The sequence below is a fragment of the Heteronotia binoei genome, chromosome 6 (assembly GCF_032191835.1).
Source record: "Heteronotia binoei isolate CCM8104 ecotype False Entrance Well chromosome 6, APGP_CSIRO_Hbin_v1, whole genome shotgun sequence".
Taxonomy (NCBI): domain Eukaryota; kingdom Metazoa; phylum Chordata; class Lepidosauria; order Squamata; family Gekkonidae; genus Heteronotia; species Heteronotia binoei.
Window position 1 is genome coordinate 840,338 of NC_083228.1, and position 14,465 is coordinate 854,802.

At 47.6% G+C, this 14,465-nt stretch overlaps 1 protein-coding gene across 1 annotated transcript; it reads right to left on the reverse strand.

Annotated features, from left to right (window-relative positions):
• Positions 1–6,271: 6,271 nt before the first annotated feature.
• On the reverse strand, positions 6,272–14,249 carry SCD (stearoyl-CoA desaturase). Its single transcript, XM_060240769.1, has 5 exons — positions 13,984–14,249; positions 11,597–11,727; positions 10,867–11,072; positions 10,313–10,545; positions 6,272–6,477 (listed from the first exon to the last, which is right to left on the reverse strand). The coding sequence occupies exons 1-5, from the start codon at positions 14,216–14,218 to the stop codon at positions 6,278–6,280; spliced, it is 1,005 nt and encodes a 334-aa protein (XP_060096752.1). The 5' UTR covers positions 14,219–14,249; the 3' UTR covers positions 6,272–6,277.
• Between the last annotated feature and the right edge of the window lie 216 nt (positions 14,250–14,465).

Sequence of the window (14,465 nt, forward strand, 5' to 3'; positions counted from 1 at the left end):
CTTCAGGAAGGTTTTTTCATTCCTTTGTAATGATTACTCAGTCCTTCGAACTGTATCTTTTATAACCACAGTTTAGATATAACATGTAACCCTCTTGTTATGGTCTATTATACAGTTTATTATTTAATAAAGTACAAAAAGAGGGTTTCATTTATTTATTTAGTGGATTTCTATTCTGCCCCGTCCCACAAATGGGCCAAGGAGGGATTACAATAGAATCAAATACAGTTAAAATCAGTAAATCAACAATTAAATTAATTAAAACAAAACCATCTGGCTTCAGAGCAGGAAACAAATTGATTAAAATTCGTATGACTTCAAACTGGAACCTGTGAATTGCCAGGATGTGTCTAGTCAAGCTCTAATTAGGCTGCCTAAAGATTTTATTTTATTAATTCAATTTCTTTCCCGCCCTCCCCACAAGCAGACTCAGGATGGGTCATATCACTAAAGGTCTCACCATTTTAAAACCACAATACAATAAAACCACAAAACAAGATGGCGTTATGCCAAGGAAAAGGAATTCTTTGGGTCTAATGAGATGGGGAGGGGGGAGGGCAAGTGCTTCTTGCTGTCACCCCTGCCTTTGTCACTGGCTGCCTTCCAAAAGATGCCAAGCGTGGGTACTTAATAGCAGAGACCCTGTGCCAAAGCTGGGTTGGGAGATTCCTGGAACGTCGGGTGTGGACAGAGTTTGGGGTGGAGAGGGACTTGAGCAGGATATAATGCTATACAGTCAACCCTCGAAAGGAGCCATTTTCTCCAGGGGAACTATTATCTGTTATTTGGAAAGCTATTGAAACTCCAGGGGATCTCCAGGCTTCACCTGGATGTTGGCAACCCTACAGGGAAGGGGTTTTGGGGGTAACTGGCAAGATTAATGGAATAAACTAAATAAATCATATAAATAAATAAATTGGCCTTTGTGCAAAAGAGGAAACTGGGGCTTCCACTCCTAAGTCAGGTTGAAGAGGGGGGCTTTTTTTAAGGGGCAGCTTTCTCCTTCCTCTACAGGAAGCCTGTTAAAATCTGTCCTGCTGAGCAAGTCCTGATTCAGGCAGAGGAGTCCTTCTCCTCCTTTGTCTCTGCCCCCCCCCCCAGGAGCAGAGAACCCTGCCTCTGGTTGGACATCAAAGGCACTGGCAAGGAATTGGCACTCCTGTCGTGGCAGAAATCCAGTTGTGGGCTCTGTTTACAAGCAGCTCTGCAGGAGCTGTGGGTGAGGGAGGACACCTCAGACCTGCAGGAGACCTGTGGGGTGGGGTATAGGTGAGGCAGGGCGCTTCATTTTTCCAGCAACATCTTGGTTCAGCTGAGTCAACAGCTTGCACTGGAGGAGGAGGAAGTTTCTTCCCAGCTTCCTCCCACTCTGCAGTTTTAGGTGACTGAACTGGAGTAACTTCTTGACTGGGGCCTGGCTGGTAGCCACTGGCTGAGCAGATGACGTGAAGTGTTGTGCTTGGCACCCGTGGCCCTGGCAAACAGCCATGGCTAGCCTTAAAGTGACAGAACACTCTGCCAGGCTCTGTGTGGAAAGTGCTGCTGAGTCACAGCCAACTTATGGCAGCCCCTTCTGGGGTTTCCCGGGCAGTGAGGGGCAGAGCCAGCTTGTCGTTCCCTGGCTGTGAAACCACCCTGGCTGCCTTGATGGTCTCCCCAGGGCCAACCCTGCCTGGTTCCCAAGATCTGATGAGACTGAATGGAGATGCCCAGGCTATCCAGGTCAGGGTCGTCTTTGTATGTACAGGAACCAGGACTGCTGTGGCAAACAAAAGGCCACTTAAGAAGGTCTGCCCCCCCCACCCCCCACAGCGGCTCTTCATGGCAGACTGGGCATCAGTCCTCTGGGACATGCATATGAACACATGAAGCTGACTTGAATGGAATCAGACCCCTGGTCTATCAAGGGCAGTACTGTCGGCTCAGATTGTCAACTGCTCTCCAGAGACCTTTCATACACCCTGCTGCCTGGTCCTTTTAAGTAGAGAGGCTGGGGCTTGAACCTGGGACCTTCTGCATACCAAGGAGATATCCCCTGAGCCACAGCCCCTTCCCATAAGCAAAGCAGGCAGGAGAATTGAGCAGTTGAAAAGAAATGCAAGCTTGAAATGGGAGCTTAAAATTGCGATGGGGGGCAGAAGAGGGCAGGAGCCACCAGGAAGAACCGAACACTGTGAATCCTGAGCCCCATTGCCATGAAGTTTGGCAACAAGGACCTGTGGTCTCCATGAAGCCCTTGCTAAGATATGGGAGGATGTCCTTAACCACCCCCCACCCCCGCCAGCCCACCAAGAAATGCCAAGAGACAGTCTCTCAAATTGGAAAATCAGCCATTTTTATTGTAAACAAATAAAGCTTCAGCTCAGCAGAATCAGATATTCAGTTCCATATTAGTAGAAATCGTTCTCAGTACACAAAACATGGAAATATCAGAAGTAGAAAACGAAACCAAAACAAAACCCTATGCACAATTCCAAGAGCATCAGAGCACGGACAATTCACAGATTAATCTTCACAGCCATTGTCTCCCAGTCTCAAAAAGAAGGGCAGGAACCCCACTTGCCGGCTGCAATCTGATTGTTTGCTAGTGTTGTTGCTACTTGAAGAAGGCTTTAAATCAACGGCCAGTCTGGCGCAAAGTGTTTAGCTGCCAAAATGGCTTCTGTTGCAGTGCTCCCAGTGTTCGCTGGCTTCCCCCTCAGGGCATGCAAGCAGTCAGGTGCGCATCCCTTTTAAGGCTGGAGGCTGACCCATTAAGTGATGGAGGCACCAAGCAGATCCCCACCGGTCTCCAGGCTGTGACTGTAACTGGTTCTGATCAACACCAACTGTTCATTCCAGGCCACACAACAACACACACACACACACACACCAACCAAGAATGCATCTCAGAGCTAATCTGTACCACATACAACAGGAAAGAAACTACAGTTATTTTTAAGCAATACCACTATTTCTTAACCTATCAGAAAAATCAACTCTCTATATTTGAAACAAAACAAAAAACCCTTTACCCACAATTGAATGCAGGTAAATAATTAATATAAAATACCCCTGAAAAGTCTTCTTTAAAAAATAATTTAGCACAGCTGAAAATAAAATACTGCGGAGAGTCTGTTGATACTCCTATGTCTGTTCAAGAAAAGCTTAAGGCACCCCAAAACATTTCCTCATTTGCCCCACAGAGTATCCTAGAACACCCCTGGGGCCATTTGGTTACTTCAGATCCACCCAGTCTGGGCTGCACAGGCAAGGTTCGAACCCAAGACTCCATCACGCTCAGGAGCTCCACCGTGGACATAGAGGTGGGATTTGCAGGGAGGCGGGGGGGGGGGGCCTGCAGGAGGCAGAGAAAGGTATCCTTTGCTGGCCTCTGACATGATGAGACAGGTAAACAGCAACAAAAAATAGAACTGAGGGACACCTATTCTTTCTAATCATGGTTGCCTTGTTTTGGACACAAAGGACTGTTCCGTGGAGGGGGAAAATTCTCCCGTTTGGAGGAAGCATTTCTCTCTCTTCTGATGTGCCCAAATTTGATGCCAGTAGATAGCAAGAACAAGTTCTCTTAAGGGGGGGGGCACCAAGGAAGCCACTGAGGGGTCAGCAAAAAGGACTGAAGCGGTCATAAAAAGACAAGGACCCTTTTGGAGAACACTTTGGGCCTCCCCAACCCCCCCTTTCTCCCAGTTACAATGTTTTTGCATGAAATCTGGGCTCAGTTCCCCAAAGAAGCCGATCCACACTTAGCTGAGCACATCGTCATGCAGAGCAAATCAGGCAGCCCGCCCTGATGTCTGCTGAATCCTCCTGAGGGGCCTGCACCACGACTTTGGGAGAGAGAGAAACCCTGTGTGAAGCTTCCAGAGCTGCTTCAGTGGGAGCTGGGCCCGTCTCACCCACAGCACAGGGAGGCAACACAGGCTCCAGCTCAGCGCAGCCAACCCTGGCCTTCTCCAAACACCTCTTTGCCTCATGCACCTTTTGCTTTCGAGGTGCATGCCCCAGAAATCAGAGGTGTGCCGCCTGCAAAGGTGCTGTGTCCAGAGGCAGCCAAGCTCTCTCCTCCAAAGATGCACTGAAGTGGAGGGAAAGCCTGCATTCGGGGCATGTGCAGGACAGGGAGGCCTGCTTGGGGCTTTGGCTCTTCACAAGGCAAGCTGGTTCAGCCCAAAGGTGGCTGCACTTCCCTGGGGATGATGAAGACACCCAGGTGGCCCAGCAGGGCCTCAGCTACAAGAGGCTTGTTATGCTTGACTTCCGGGAGCCTGCGGGAGGGCAGCCTCCACAGCTGATGCCAAGTCTCCTCATCTGCACACCTTGGCAGCAATTCTACTCAAGTACAAACTGAACCAGAGAGCCCTCCCCAGTCAGGCCATCTCAACCAGAATGCTGCTCCCAACCCAGATGTTTCTGAGAAGCCCTCAAGTAAGGGATGAAACCCACTCTTACCCCTCTCACACATGGGCCCGGGATTCAGAAGCATATCAGTCATTTGCCTTGCCTAGCCCCTTTTAGAGCCAACAAAACAAATGGCCTCCAGTGGCTATGAGTTCCTGAAGGTGCACCGGTGCTATGCCAGTAAGTACTCTCTGGGATGAAATTATTTCCAGAGCCAGAAAACAAACTCCCCACCCTCACCCCTCCAGCCATCAAAATTATGTCTATCAACGTGTTTTTTGGGGAATGTGCTTCCCAAAATTGTGTTGGGAGCCCTTTTCTTACATGCTGCTCTCGTCAACCTTTGTAACTATGGTGTGCAGGCCTGGCAAAACAAGTGAACCGCCATACATACATCAAGTGAACAAAATTCAAGAAGTCATAAATTCACTACCCCTTCAACCTTTCTAGCTGCAAGAGCAGAAATAGCAGGTGCCATAAGACATGCTTGGGCCAGTCGCCCAGCTCTTGTACAGGCATTTCCCCACACACTGCAGATCACAAAGGGAAGGAACTGGTTGCCTTAAGATACCTGTGTTGAGACATGTGCTGGCCTCTGAAAGAGCAGGAATGCTATGGTGGAATGCAAACTGAGGCTTCCGCTACTTGGGCAACCTGACACCACAACGCAACTGACTTTGAGGGCACTTGGCTGGCATCACCTTCATTTCTGCCTGCGTTTTGCTTTCGATCGAATTGGATTTTTTAAAAGCTGTGTTAGCTGATGAGCAATTCATAATTAGATAAATGGGCCACAGATTCCACCACTGAATTCTGTGAGGGGAACACTCATGCAGTGTTGATGCCATGAACAGGGCAGCTTGTCTTTGAAAGACCACATTTGTCATCAGGGTGGCCAGATGCAAAAGAGGACAGCCAAGCTTCTGGGCCTTTAAAAGCGTGGAAGAGGGAAACTGTGCAGGCGTGACTTTTCTTATCTTGTGTGACCCAGAGCCAGGGTAGAAAGAAGGGGATTCTGAAATAAAGGAATTGACGGCACCTGCCCAAATTCCCTCTTGCACTGAAGTTCCTCTGTGAATCTGGTTACCCTCGGGGTGCCACACTGTTATGGGCTCCTGCCATTCACCAGTCCCAAATACTGAGGTAATTAACCCTGGGTGTCTCTTCCCCTGATTAAAAAGAACAACCCGACAGTAAGAGAATCCGTGCAAGCAACTCTCCTCCCGGGAAACCATGGCCTCAGTTGATCAAGGGGTATGATCACTGCCTCTGCTTCCTTCAGAAGCTCTTTAGCAAGGGGGCGGGGAGAGCAGCCCCCCCCCCCCCCGCAGCTGTACTGTCTTTCCATTCCTACTCTAACCTTCACAACACCCATCCCTCTGCTCAGTCTCCACAAGGCACCAGAACCCCTGGCACAAGAATTGCTCTTCAAGAAGAAAAGAAAGAAAGGACTGTTCTCCAGCTTTAGGAGCCTAAAGCATGCACTACTGTGATTTCTCAGGAAGGAAGTCCCTAGCTTTGGTGCGGCCATGCTGACCCCTCTGATTGGCTGCAGGGATGTCAGCTGGTGCTGGATGCTTTACCAGCTCCTAATGAGAAAAGAGGGACAGAAACAGAAAATACTTCTTCTTTTTTTTGCCAAGAAGGCTGGGAGAAAGACAGTTCCTAGACTGAGAAAGAGAAAGTTATGGGTTTCAAAAACATTGGTTCACAAGAGAGAACTGTGGGGGGAGGGGGTTAGAGTTGTCACCTTAAAGCATCCTGAGAGCATTGCTTGGTAGTTAGTGAATGGAACACTGAAACCTGCCCAGGTTGTTTGAAGGATGTGAAGGATGAGAGGGCAGCTGAGGGCATGGGAGGGGAAGGCTGTGGGCCTTCAGCCAGTCTTGTGGCTCCCATCCCCAGTCCGAATTTTCCGTGCCAGAACAGTCTTCTTGCCTACTTTCTTGCAGTCACTTGCCAAACCAAGGTAGCACATGAGGTCAATGAAACTTGTCGTGACGTTCCACCGCCAGCCGTACTCACTGGTGGAGTAGTCGAAGGGGAAGGTGTGATGGTAGTTGTGGAAGCCTTCACCTGGGAACAGAAGGAGAGAGGAGAAACGTTCAAGGACAAGCAGAGCCAGCAAGATTCCTTCGCAGACCCACCCTACTCCCCTTTGCTTTCTGGTTCAGCAGTGTTTTAAACCAGCTATTTCTCCGGGGTAACTGAGGGATAAGTGCCTCCTTCTACAAACATCCTTAGGACAGCACTTGAGAAACAACAAAGGAGGCACAAGAGAGCTGGTTATCTTAAATAAAGAGTTCAGAAGGAAGGGGAGGTGGTCCATGTTGTTTGCTCAAGAGGAACACGCATCCCTGTTTCCTGGTGTCTTCTCTTTCAATCAGAAGAATTACAAGTAAGCAAAGGCTCAGTTATGGCCACAGAATGCTGTCTTCTAGGCCCACAAAAGTAAAGCTGCTGTGACCTTTCACAGTTCACCAAGTCTGAGATGGATGTCAGCACTTTGCCAACCAATTAATCTTCAATATTCAACCAACAGTGGTCTCACAAATGACACATACATTTCTAACCAGCTTACTGACTCTGAGCAGGGGCTTATTTCTGGGACTCCATTTGGAAACACCAATTCCACTGCTGGGTTCATGGTCCCTCAATAATAATATAAAAATATTACCACCAAGGGAACACAAACCCTGCAGCGGGTACCAGCATTTCTAAAGGTAGTCTAGTTGAATGTCTTCTAGAAGCTGAGGCAGTAGTTCTCAGCACCCCAGAGCAGAAATTGAATAGATTCAGATGGTCCAAAGCAGCAGAGCAAAGTTTGTGTCCAGTGGCACCTTTAAGACCAACAGGGTATCAGCTTTCATGTAGCTGAAGAAATGTGCATGCATGTGAAAGCTGATACCTTGAATAAAACTTTGTTAGTGCCACTGTGAGTCCAGTGAACTGTTTATCCTGGCCTATTTAATTTCTGAACAGAATTTCTGTTCAGAAATTGAATAGCCCAGGATAAATAGTTCAAAGAATTCAACTTCTAAGCCCATGGAACAGTTGGGCCAGTTCTGTCTGTGATGACTGTGCCACATGAGATGGGAGAAACCACTGAGGTAGCCACACTAATTAGTATGGTGTCACTGATATGCATCGTGCTTTACAGCCTGACAATGAAATGACAAAACCACCTTATAAGATTACAATCTAAAAACTCTACATGGGGAGGGAATAGAGGGAGAACACAAAGACTGGGGTGAGAAGGACAAGTGGAGAAAATGCAACTACTATTGCATAATCAGTTGTCACAGAACAAGGAGTGAATGAAATGGGCACTAAAGAAGCTGTTGTAAAGTTTATCAGAGAACAGCATCTGGTGAATCTAGATCCAATGGCCAAATATAAAATACAGTCTATAGATGCCGATCAAGGCCAAATAAAGACCCTAGCTGAAGAATAAACCTCAAGAGACACAAATTGACCCACCAAGATCAGGGGGGCAGCTATAGCACCAGGCAGTTTCAAAACACACAAATACGTAAGAACTTCCTGCTAGTGAATTAGATCATTGGTCCATCAAAATCAGTCTTGCCTACTCAAACTGGCAGCGACTCTCCAGGGTCTCAGAGTGAGGTCTTTCCCATCACCCCCCGCCAGGCCCTTTTAACTGGAATCGAACCTTGGTAATTGAACCCTGGGACCTTCTGCATGCCAAGCAGATGCTCTACCACTGAGCCACAGCCCTTTCCCCATGTCCTGTCTTAGAAACATCACTAAATTCCAGCTATTCTGGCAGTCTGATGGTGAACACGGCTCAAGGCTCTTCTCCAGGAGTGGAATTGCATAATTCAGAATATTTATATCCCGCCCATCAATCACAAAATTGATAAACTCCAGATACGGCAGGGCAAAGTCAAGGGAATTACTTGTCAGTTCCCAGGCCCATGTTGTGCTGGGGAACTGATTACAACCCGCCCCCAATAAAGTCCTTTGAGTGCCCAATCAACATCCTCACAATGCTTTGCCATCCGTTTGAAAGAGAGATGCTCAGATGAATTTGAGAGAAACATCAATAGCACAGAACACTCCAAGGACAGGGAATTCCACCATTAACTCAAAACCCTTTGAGACCTTCAAACCAGGTCCTTGGCAGAGTGACTGCCATTTCAATGGAGGGGCTTCACTGAAGCACTTTGGGTTGATCATTTCTCCATGTGGCAAATGCACAACCTAGTCTCGATTCTGATGGGATAACTGCGTTGGCCTGAGGCAGCAGGACGAAGTTTGAGTCCAGCAGCACCTTTAAGACCAATAAGGTTTTGTTCAAGATATCCGCTTTCATGTGCAAGCACACTTCCTCGGATACAGTGAAACCATTATATATAGCCATTATATATAGGGGGTGGGAGTGGGGTCTGGTTGTCACAAAGAGCCAGTTAGAGTCAAAATCCATAAGTACTGGGTGATTATAGCTGAGATTGGATTAAGACAGTACGTTAGCATACAAATACGAGAGTTGACAAACAGATGTAAGAACGAAGTTTGAGCCCAGTGGCACCTTCCAGACCCACAAAGTTCAACACTGGGTATAAGCAAAAACTCAAGAGACTTGGCATGTATACATGTACACACCTTTATATTCATTGAAACAGAACATTACATATGGAGGGGGGTGGGTTTAGTTGCCAGGAAGATCTAATTAGAGCCAAGATCCTTAAGTGAACTGAGCAATAAATACAGCTAAGATTGGAATAAGACATTAGGTAAGACATGTAAATAGCAGTCAATTGACATACAGAGTTAACAGAAGTGAGAACTTTCAAAGGACAGCAAGACTAACTTTGTTCTACAACCTGTTACTGTAATCAGCCCTTGATGTTACTAAAGCATGGACAACTGTAGCACCACTTTTTTCCAGGAAGAGGTTGCAGCAGGTGCACCAATCAAAGCCAGGGAAAGCACCTGCAGGCTATTCCAGCATCCAAGCCATGCCTAAGGTTCCCTTCTGAGGCCATCAGTTCAAGGTCAGCATAGTCAGACAGGCAGTGGCTCTCAGGCATTCCCATCACCTACCGCTTGGCCCTTTGGACTGGAGAGATGCCAGGGATTGAACCCGAGACCTCCTGCATGCCAAGCAAATGCTCTGCCACTGCGCCACAGCCCCTCCCCAGAGAGGTGCTGGATCAATGAACAATGGACCCTCCTCTTTAAGAGAAACTGCAACTCCATCCAGGATGGATGCTAACCTTCATGGCAAATCAAAGCAGCTCTGCAAAAATGGCTCCTGTCAATATTGGACCTCAGCCTGACACTGAAGCTCCACCTGCTTGCAGTTGAGCCATGAGACTTCCCTGTGTTGCTGCTAAATGCAATTAAACCCAAACTCAGTGCAGTATTTGTCTGCTATCTTAATCCACCTGCAGAAAATGTCCCAATTCAGGTCCCAGAGAAGCCGCTGTTTTCTTCTTATACTAATACAATTATTCAGTAAATGGTAGGAAGAAACCATCCCCACCTTGACAGATGTTTCATAGTACATCTTCAGCACACTAACCAAAAATTACCGTATTGGTTGCTGAATAATTCCTTCGTATTCAGCATCCTCAAGTAAAGAAGTATGCAAAACACTATGGCAAAGAAGCAATCTTTGTGCCATAATTTTCACCCATTTCTTTCACTTAATTTGGGGGTTCTGTTTGTGGCATATGGCTGGCCTGGCTAGTTTCCCAGCAAGTTCTGCCCTTCAGGAACCCAGGAAACAAGCACAGCTGGGGGGGGGTGCATTGGCAAGAACAAGGAAGGACTCCCCCAGCAGTTCTACTTGGAACTTACCAAAGAGCTTAAAGACAAAGGGTCCTTTCCCAGTCACACCTGTGAGAGGAAACAGCTCCAGGTCAGTTCCCACCACCTCACATACCTAAAGCTCCGAAGACAACAAAGTGGTTCTCTCTGGGGTTGATGTGCTGGTCGTAGGGCCGATTGCCGTACATGTGGGCAGCACTGTTGACCAGCCAGGAGGCATTCAGGACAAGGGTGTAGCGAAGGATGGCGGCCACTAAGAAGCTGGTCCAAAAGGTTTCTCCCCAGAAGTACCAAGGCACAAAGGGAGGGAACAAGAAGCACAGCAGCACCACTGACGTCTTGTAGTACCTGCCAAGACAAGAGGACTGGTTGCCATAGACTGATGTGGAGGGAGGGGCTGGGGAAATCACACAAGCATTCCCAAACTTCAATCTGTGAATGACTTCAGCCCACAATAACTATTTGTCTTAATGTACAAATTTCAGTAAGGTTCAGCTTCAAAATCACAGGTGCCAAAAACTCAGACTACAGTTTTAGAATATTCAGAATTGCAATCAGATCTTGAATTGTGAACACTTACAAAATTTTGAATGCATGCAAAACAGCATAGATTCCATGTCCTTGACATCCCCCCCTCCACACACACACACACACACACGCTTTGCTCACCTCCTCTGGAACATCACAACTTTGTCTGCCTTCAAGTCAGAGAGGTCCAGTTTCTTGCCCTTCTCGATGACATCTGGGTGTTTGCGGACCAGCAGCCAGCCAACGTGGGAGAAGAAGAAGCCCCGAGTGGCATTGTGGGGATCTGCATCCGTTTCAGAGAACTTGTGGTGGACACGGTGATCCCTGGCCCACTCAAAGATATCATTCTAGACGAAACAGCCGCAAGGTCGAATGCAGGAATGATATTCTGTATTGCACAACCTGACTTTCTTCAACAAGCTGTTATACTTGATTTAAGCTGAATTATTCCCAGTTTACAGAAGGAGAACTGAGACTGACGTGGCCTTGGAGAGTGACAAGCCGGGGACTCCATGATAAGCCAGGACTTGGACCTGCATCTTTCACACCCCGGACCACATACGAACCAGCAAGCCACATTCTGGGGCAAACCATTCTCTGCTATATTCTTTCAGTTAAATTGTTTATCATTTTTTGAAAACGGCTTCGATGGTGTTAAAAGAATGGAGGCCAGGCAGGTAGACCAGAGAGATCCAGCACTGCATCCTGCCAGCTTTTATGGACTTTGCCCACCTCCCTCTAACCACTGCCCCGTATGTCTTTTGTCTACACCAGTCCCCACACAGAAGGGACCTCCCCTCTTGTGACTTGCAGCCTTACCAAACTGCCTGGAATTTGAGAAGACTGCTCTCCTGCCTTGCATCGTTCTTACCTGAAAAGCCATGGAGTTGGCAATAGCCAAGAGGATCCGAAGAGGCAAGCTTGCTTTGTAAGACCGATGACTCCAAAGACGATGTGCCCCAGCTGTGACTCCCAAACCACTTACTTGGAAGCACACAATTCCTGCAATAGGTAAAGAGACAGTCAAAAGGAAGTCACACCTGTGCTTTGGCATCATCCAGCTGAAAACTCCCCATTGTAAGATCTGCCTTTCCTCCCAAACACACACACCCTTGCACCTCTGCACTAGTTTCCAGAACACCTTGCATGGTAAAAGGGATAGCAATTTTGGCTGCTGCGGGAGAGTCTGGGAGTGCCACAGCTTGGAAGGAGATGACGTCTTGACCGTGCAGTGAAAGAACAAAGGTTGGAGGATATGGCTGGAATGGAGCTGGCAGGGAACATGTCGTCCCTGGACACCCAACCCAGTGGGGAAGGAAAGCTAGTTGCCAGCTTCCATCCCTCAGAGAATGCTGGCAAGATCCAGCCTGAATGCCATGGCCGGGGGAAGCTGCACTTGGAACGTCCACACAATGCTTTGAGTGTCATCCGATTGATTCTAATAAAAGGAACTGCCCAGATTCCATTCTTGTTCCTTATTCCCTTCAATATTCCTTTAATATTGTGCAGTCCCGGGCAAAGTCAGTCTTCTAAGTCCATTGTAGTCAACGGGCTTAGGATCGTACTGTAAATTTCATTTTGGCAGAAGCTACTCTATTTCAAAACAAAGCTACACATTTTAATTTTGCAGCAGGAGACCCAAAGGGGCAACAAACACCTAGGTAAAAAATCAGACTGGGTCTCTCACCCAGCCACCTGGTGTCAAATGCTTTTTATGCCAATAAAAATATGACTTGAATTGAGGGGGAAAAAAATGTAATGAAAAGTGTAGATAAATTAGTTTGGCCAAACATCCAAGAAATTTTAAATTGAATTAGGGGTGGCCAACCAGAGGCTCAGGAGCCACATCTGGCTCTTTCACACATATTGTGTGGCGCTCAGAACCCACATTGCCTCTTCAGCCAGCATTTGAAGTTAGTTGCTTTATTTCCACCTCTTCTCCCTCTGCCATCTGTTTGCCTTCCTTCCTCTCTGTCTTGCAGCTCTCAAACATCTGACATTCATGTCCTGTGACCCTGACATTTATTCTATGTGGCTCTTATGTTGATCAAGTTTGGTCACACCAAGAAGAATAAAGAAGAAGAAGGAAGAAAGAAGGAGGAGGAGGAAGAAGAAAGAAGGAGGAGGCGGAAGAAAGAAGGAGGAAGAAAGATTCAAATGCTCTGAGCCCAAAACATTAAAATCACTAATTTTTTTGGCCCTGGGCAAGAAGAACCAGAGAGGTTCAAACCCTGGGCCTAATTATCTTTAGTCGAATAACTGATTAAAACTTTTATTCAAGAAAGATCTCCTATGTTTTCCAACTCCTGTGCTGCTAATGAAATGCTAATTAAAAACACTTCCTGCTCAAGGGATGTTTATACTCTCTGCCTGCTAGGAGCACCCTGTGCCATATTTCAACTGCCTCAGCGACCACAGAAGAACCTGCTTGATGCAAGATCCTTCCCAACAGCACTACTCCAGTCTTCTCAATGGCTGCCAGGATCTGCTCCAGAAGCAGCTGCCTTAGAGGCAGGCCTCTTCCAGGTCTTGCAAGCCCACTACAGCAGCCCCAGGTCCTGAGGCAAGGCCAGCTGGGAGGTGGTGGGTCTAGGTTGGAGGCCTTGAGGTCAAAGCCTGGGCATTCTCCCCTTCCTCCCAACAAGACTCAGTCCACAGAAGACTGCTTGGAGGCAAAGTGAAAGGAAAGTTCTCCTTCAGTAGGAGGGAAGTCATCCAGAAGTGGTTAGGTCACACCTCTGCTCCCTCCAGAGGGCTATGCAAATTTCTTTTGTTATGTGTGACTCCTATGGAGAGACCTGGCTGACCTCTCGAGTTATGTCCAAGCTTTGCTCTGTGCAGTGTCCACATCAAGTGTCTCGGTTCTCTGTGTTCTTCTCTTGTCCAACTTGCTATTGCCTCTTTTTCTTTCTCTCTTCCCTCTTTGTTTTGTCTTGCCCCCACTGAAGAGAAGGATGCTCAGGATTTTTTTAATGGTTCAGAAGCTGGTGGGAACCCGGGTAGATCTTCCAGTTGCCCTGGAGAGGCACCTCCTTATAGGCTCCAATACAGCTTTCAACCTGTTTCAACAGCCTATGAGAGAGAGCCCATTTCCATTTTCACAGGCAACAATTAACCTCCCCCAAATCCCTTTGAGAGCAAAGCTGCCCATTATGCTGAAAAGAGTGAAATCCTGCTGAGCGGAACAAAAGGGCAAAGGAGAGAACAAAAGAACTGGACAATTCTGGAGAGAGAGAGAGAGAGAAATCCCTTGCTTACCCCACAACAAGGTGGCGAACTTTGCAGCAGGAATGACAGAGAGGGAGTAGAGGGCAGTTATGTGGAGCACAGCCATGAGGATGATGTTCCTCCAGACATAGACGGCGGCAGGCTTGGGGCCAGTCTTCTCTTGATAGGTCTCATCAAAAATGTCATCTGTCATGCCCCTCTCTGCTCCCAAGTCTTCATAGGTGGGGATTTCTTTCTCTACCTTGGCTGCCCCATTCTGGGCCATGGGAGCAAAGGTGGTGGAGTAAACTGGAGGGAACTGGGAAGAAAAGAAACGAAAGTTTGTCAAAGCTCCGGAGAGGATCCAGAATCAGCCGGGCTGGCTGTCCAATTGGACCTGGCAAGGTGGAACAATTCAGATCATTTCCAGGAAGACCCCAGCAAAGGCCACTAGGAGAAAAGTGGCGGGGGGGGGAGAGAGAAGGGGACCTAGAAGTAGCAACTGAGGAGTTTGACAGAGGGAAGGGAGCTTA

Excerpts from the sequence above, each read along its gene's own strand:
- SCD (XM_060240769.1), bottom strand. The coding sequence starts at position 14,218 with ATGGCCCAGAATGGGGCAGCCAAGGTAGAGAAAGAAATCCCCACCTAT. Across the intron at positions 11,728-13,983 it reads GTTCGCCACCTTGTTGTGGG|GAATTGTGTGCTTCCAAGTA; the intron begins GTAAGCAAGGGA and ends TACCTATTGCAG. Across the intron at positions 10,546-10,866 it reads GTTGTGATGTTCCAGAGGAG|GTACTACAAGACGTCAGTGG; the intron begins GTGAGCAAAGCG and ends TTGTCTTGGCAG.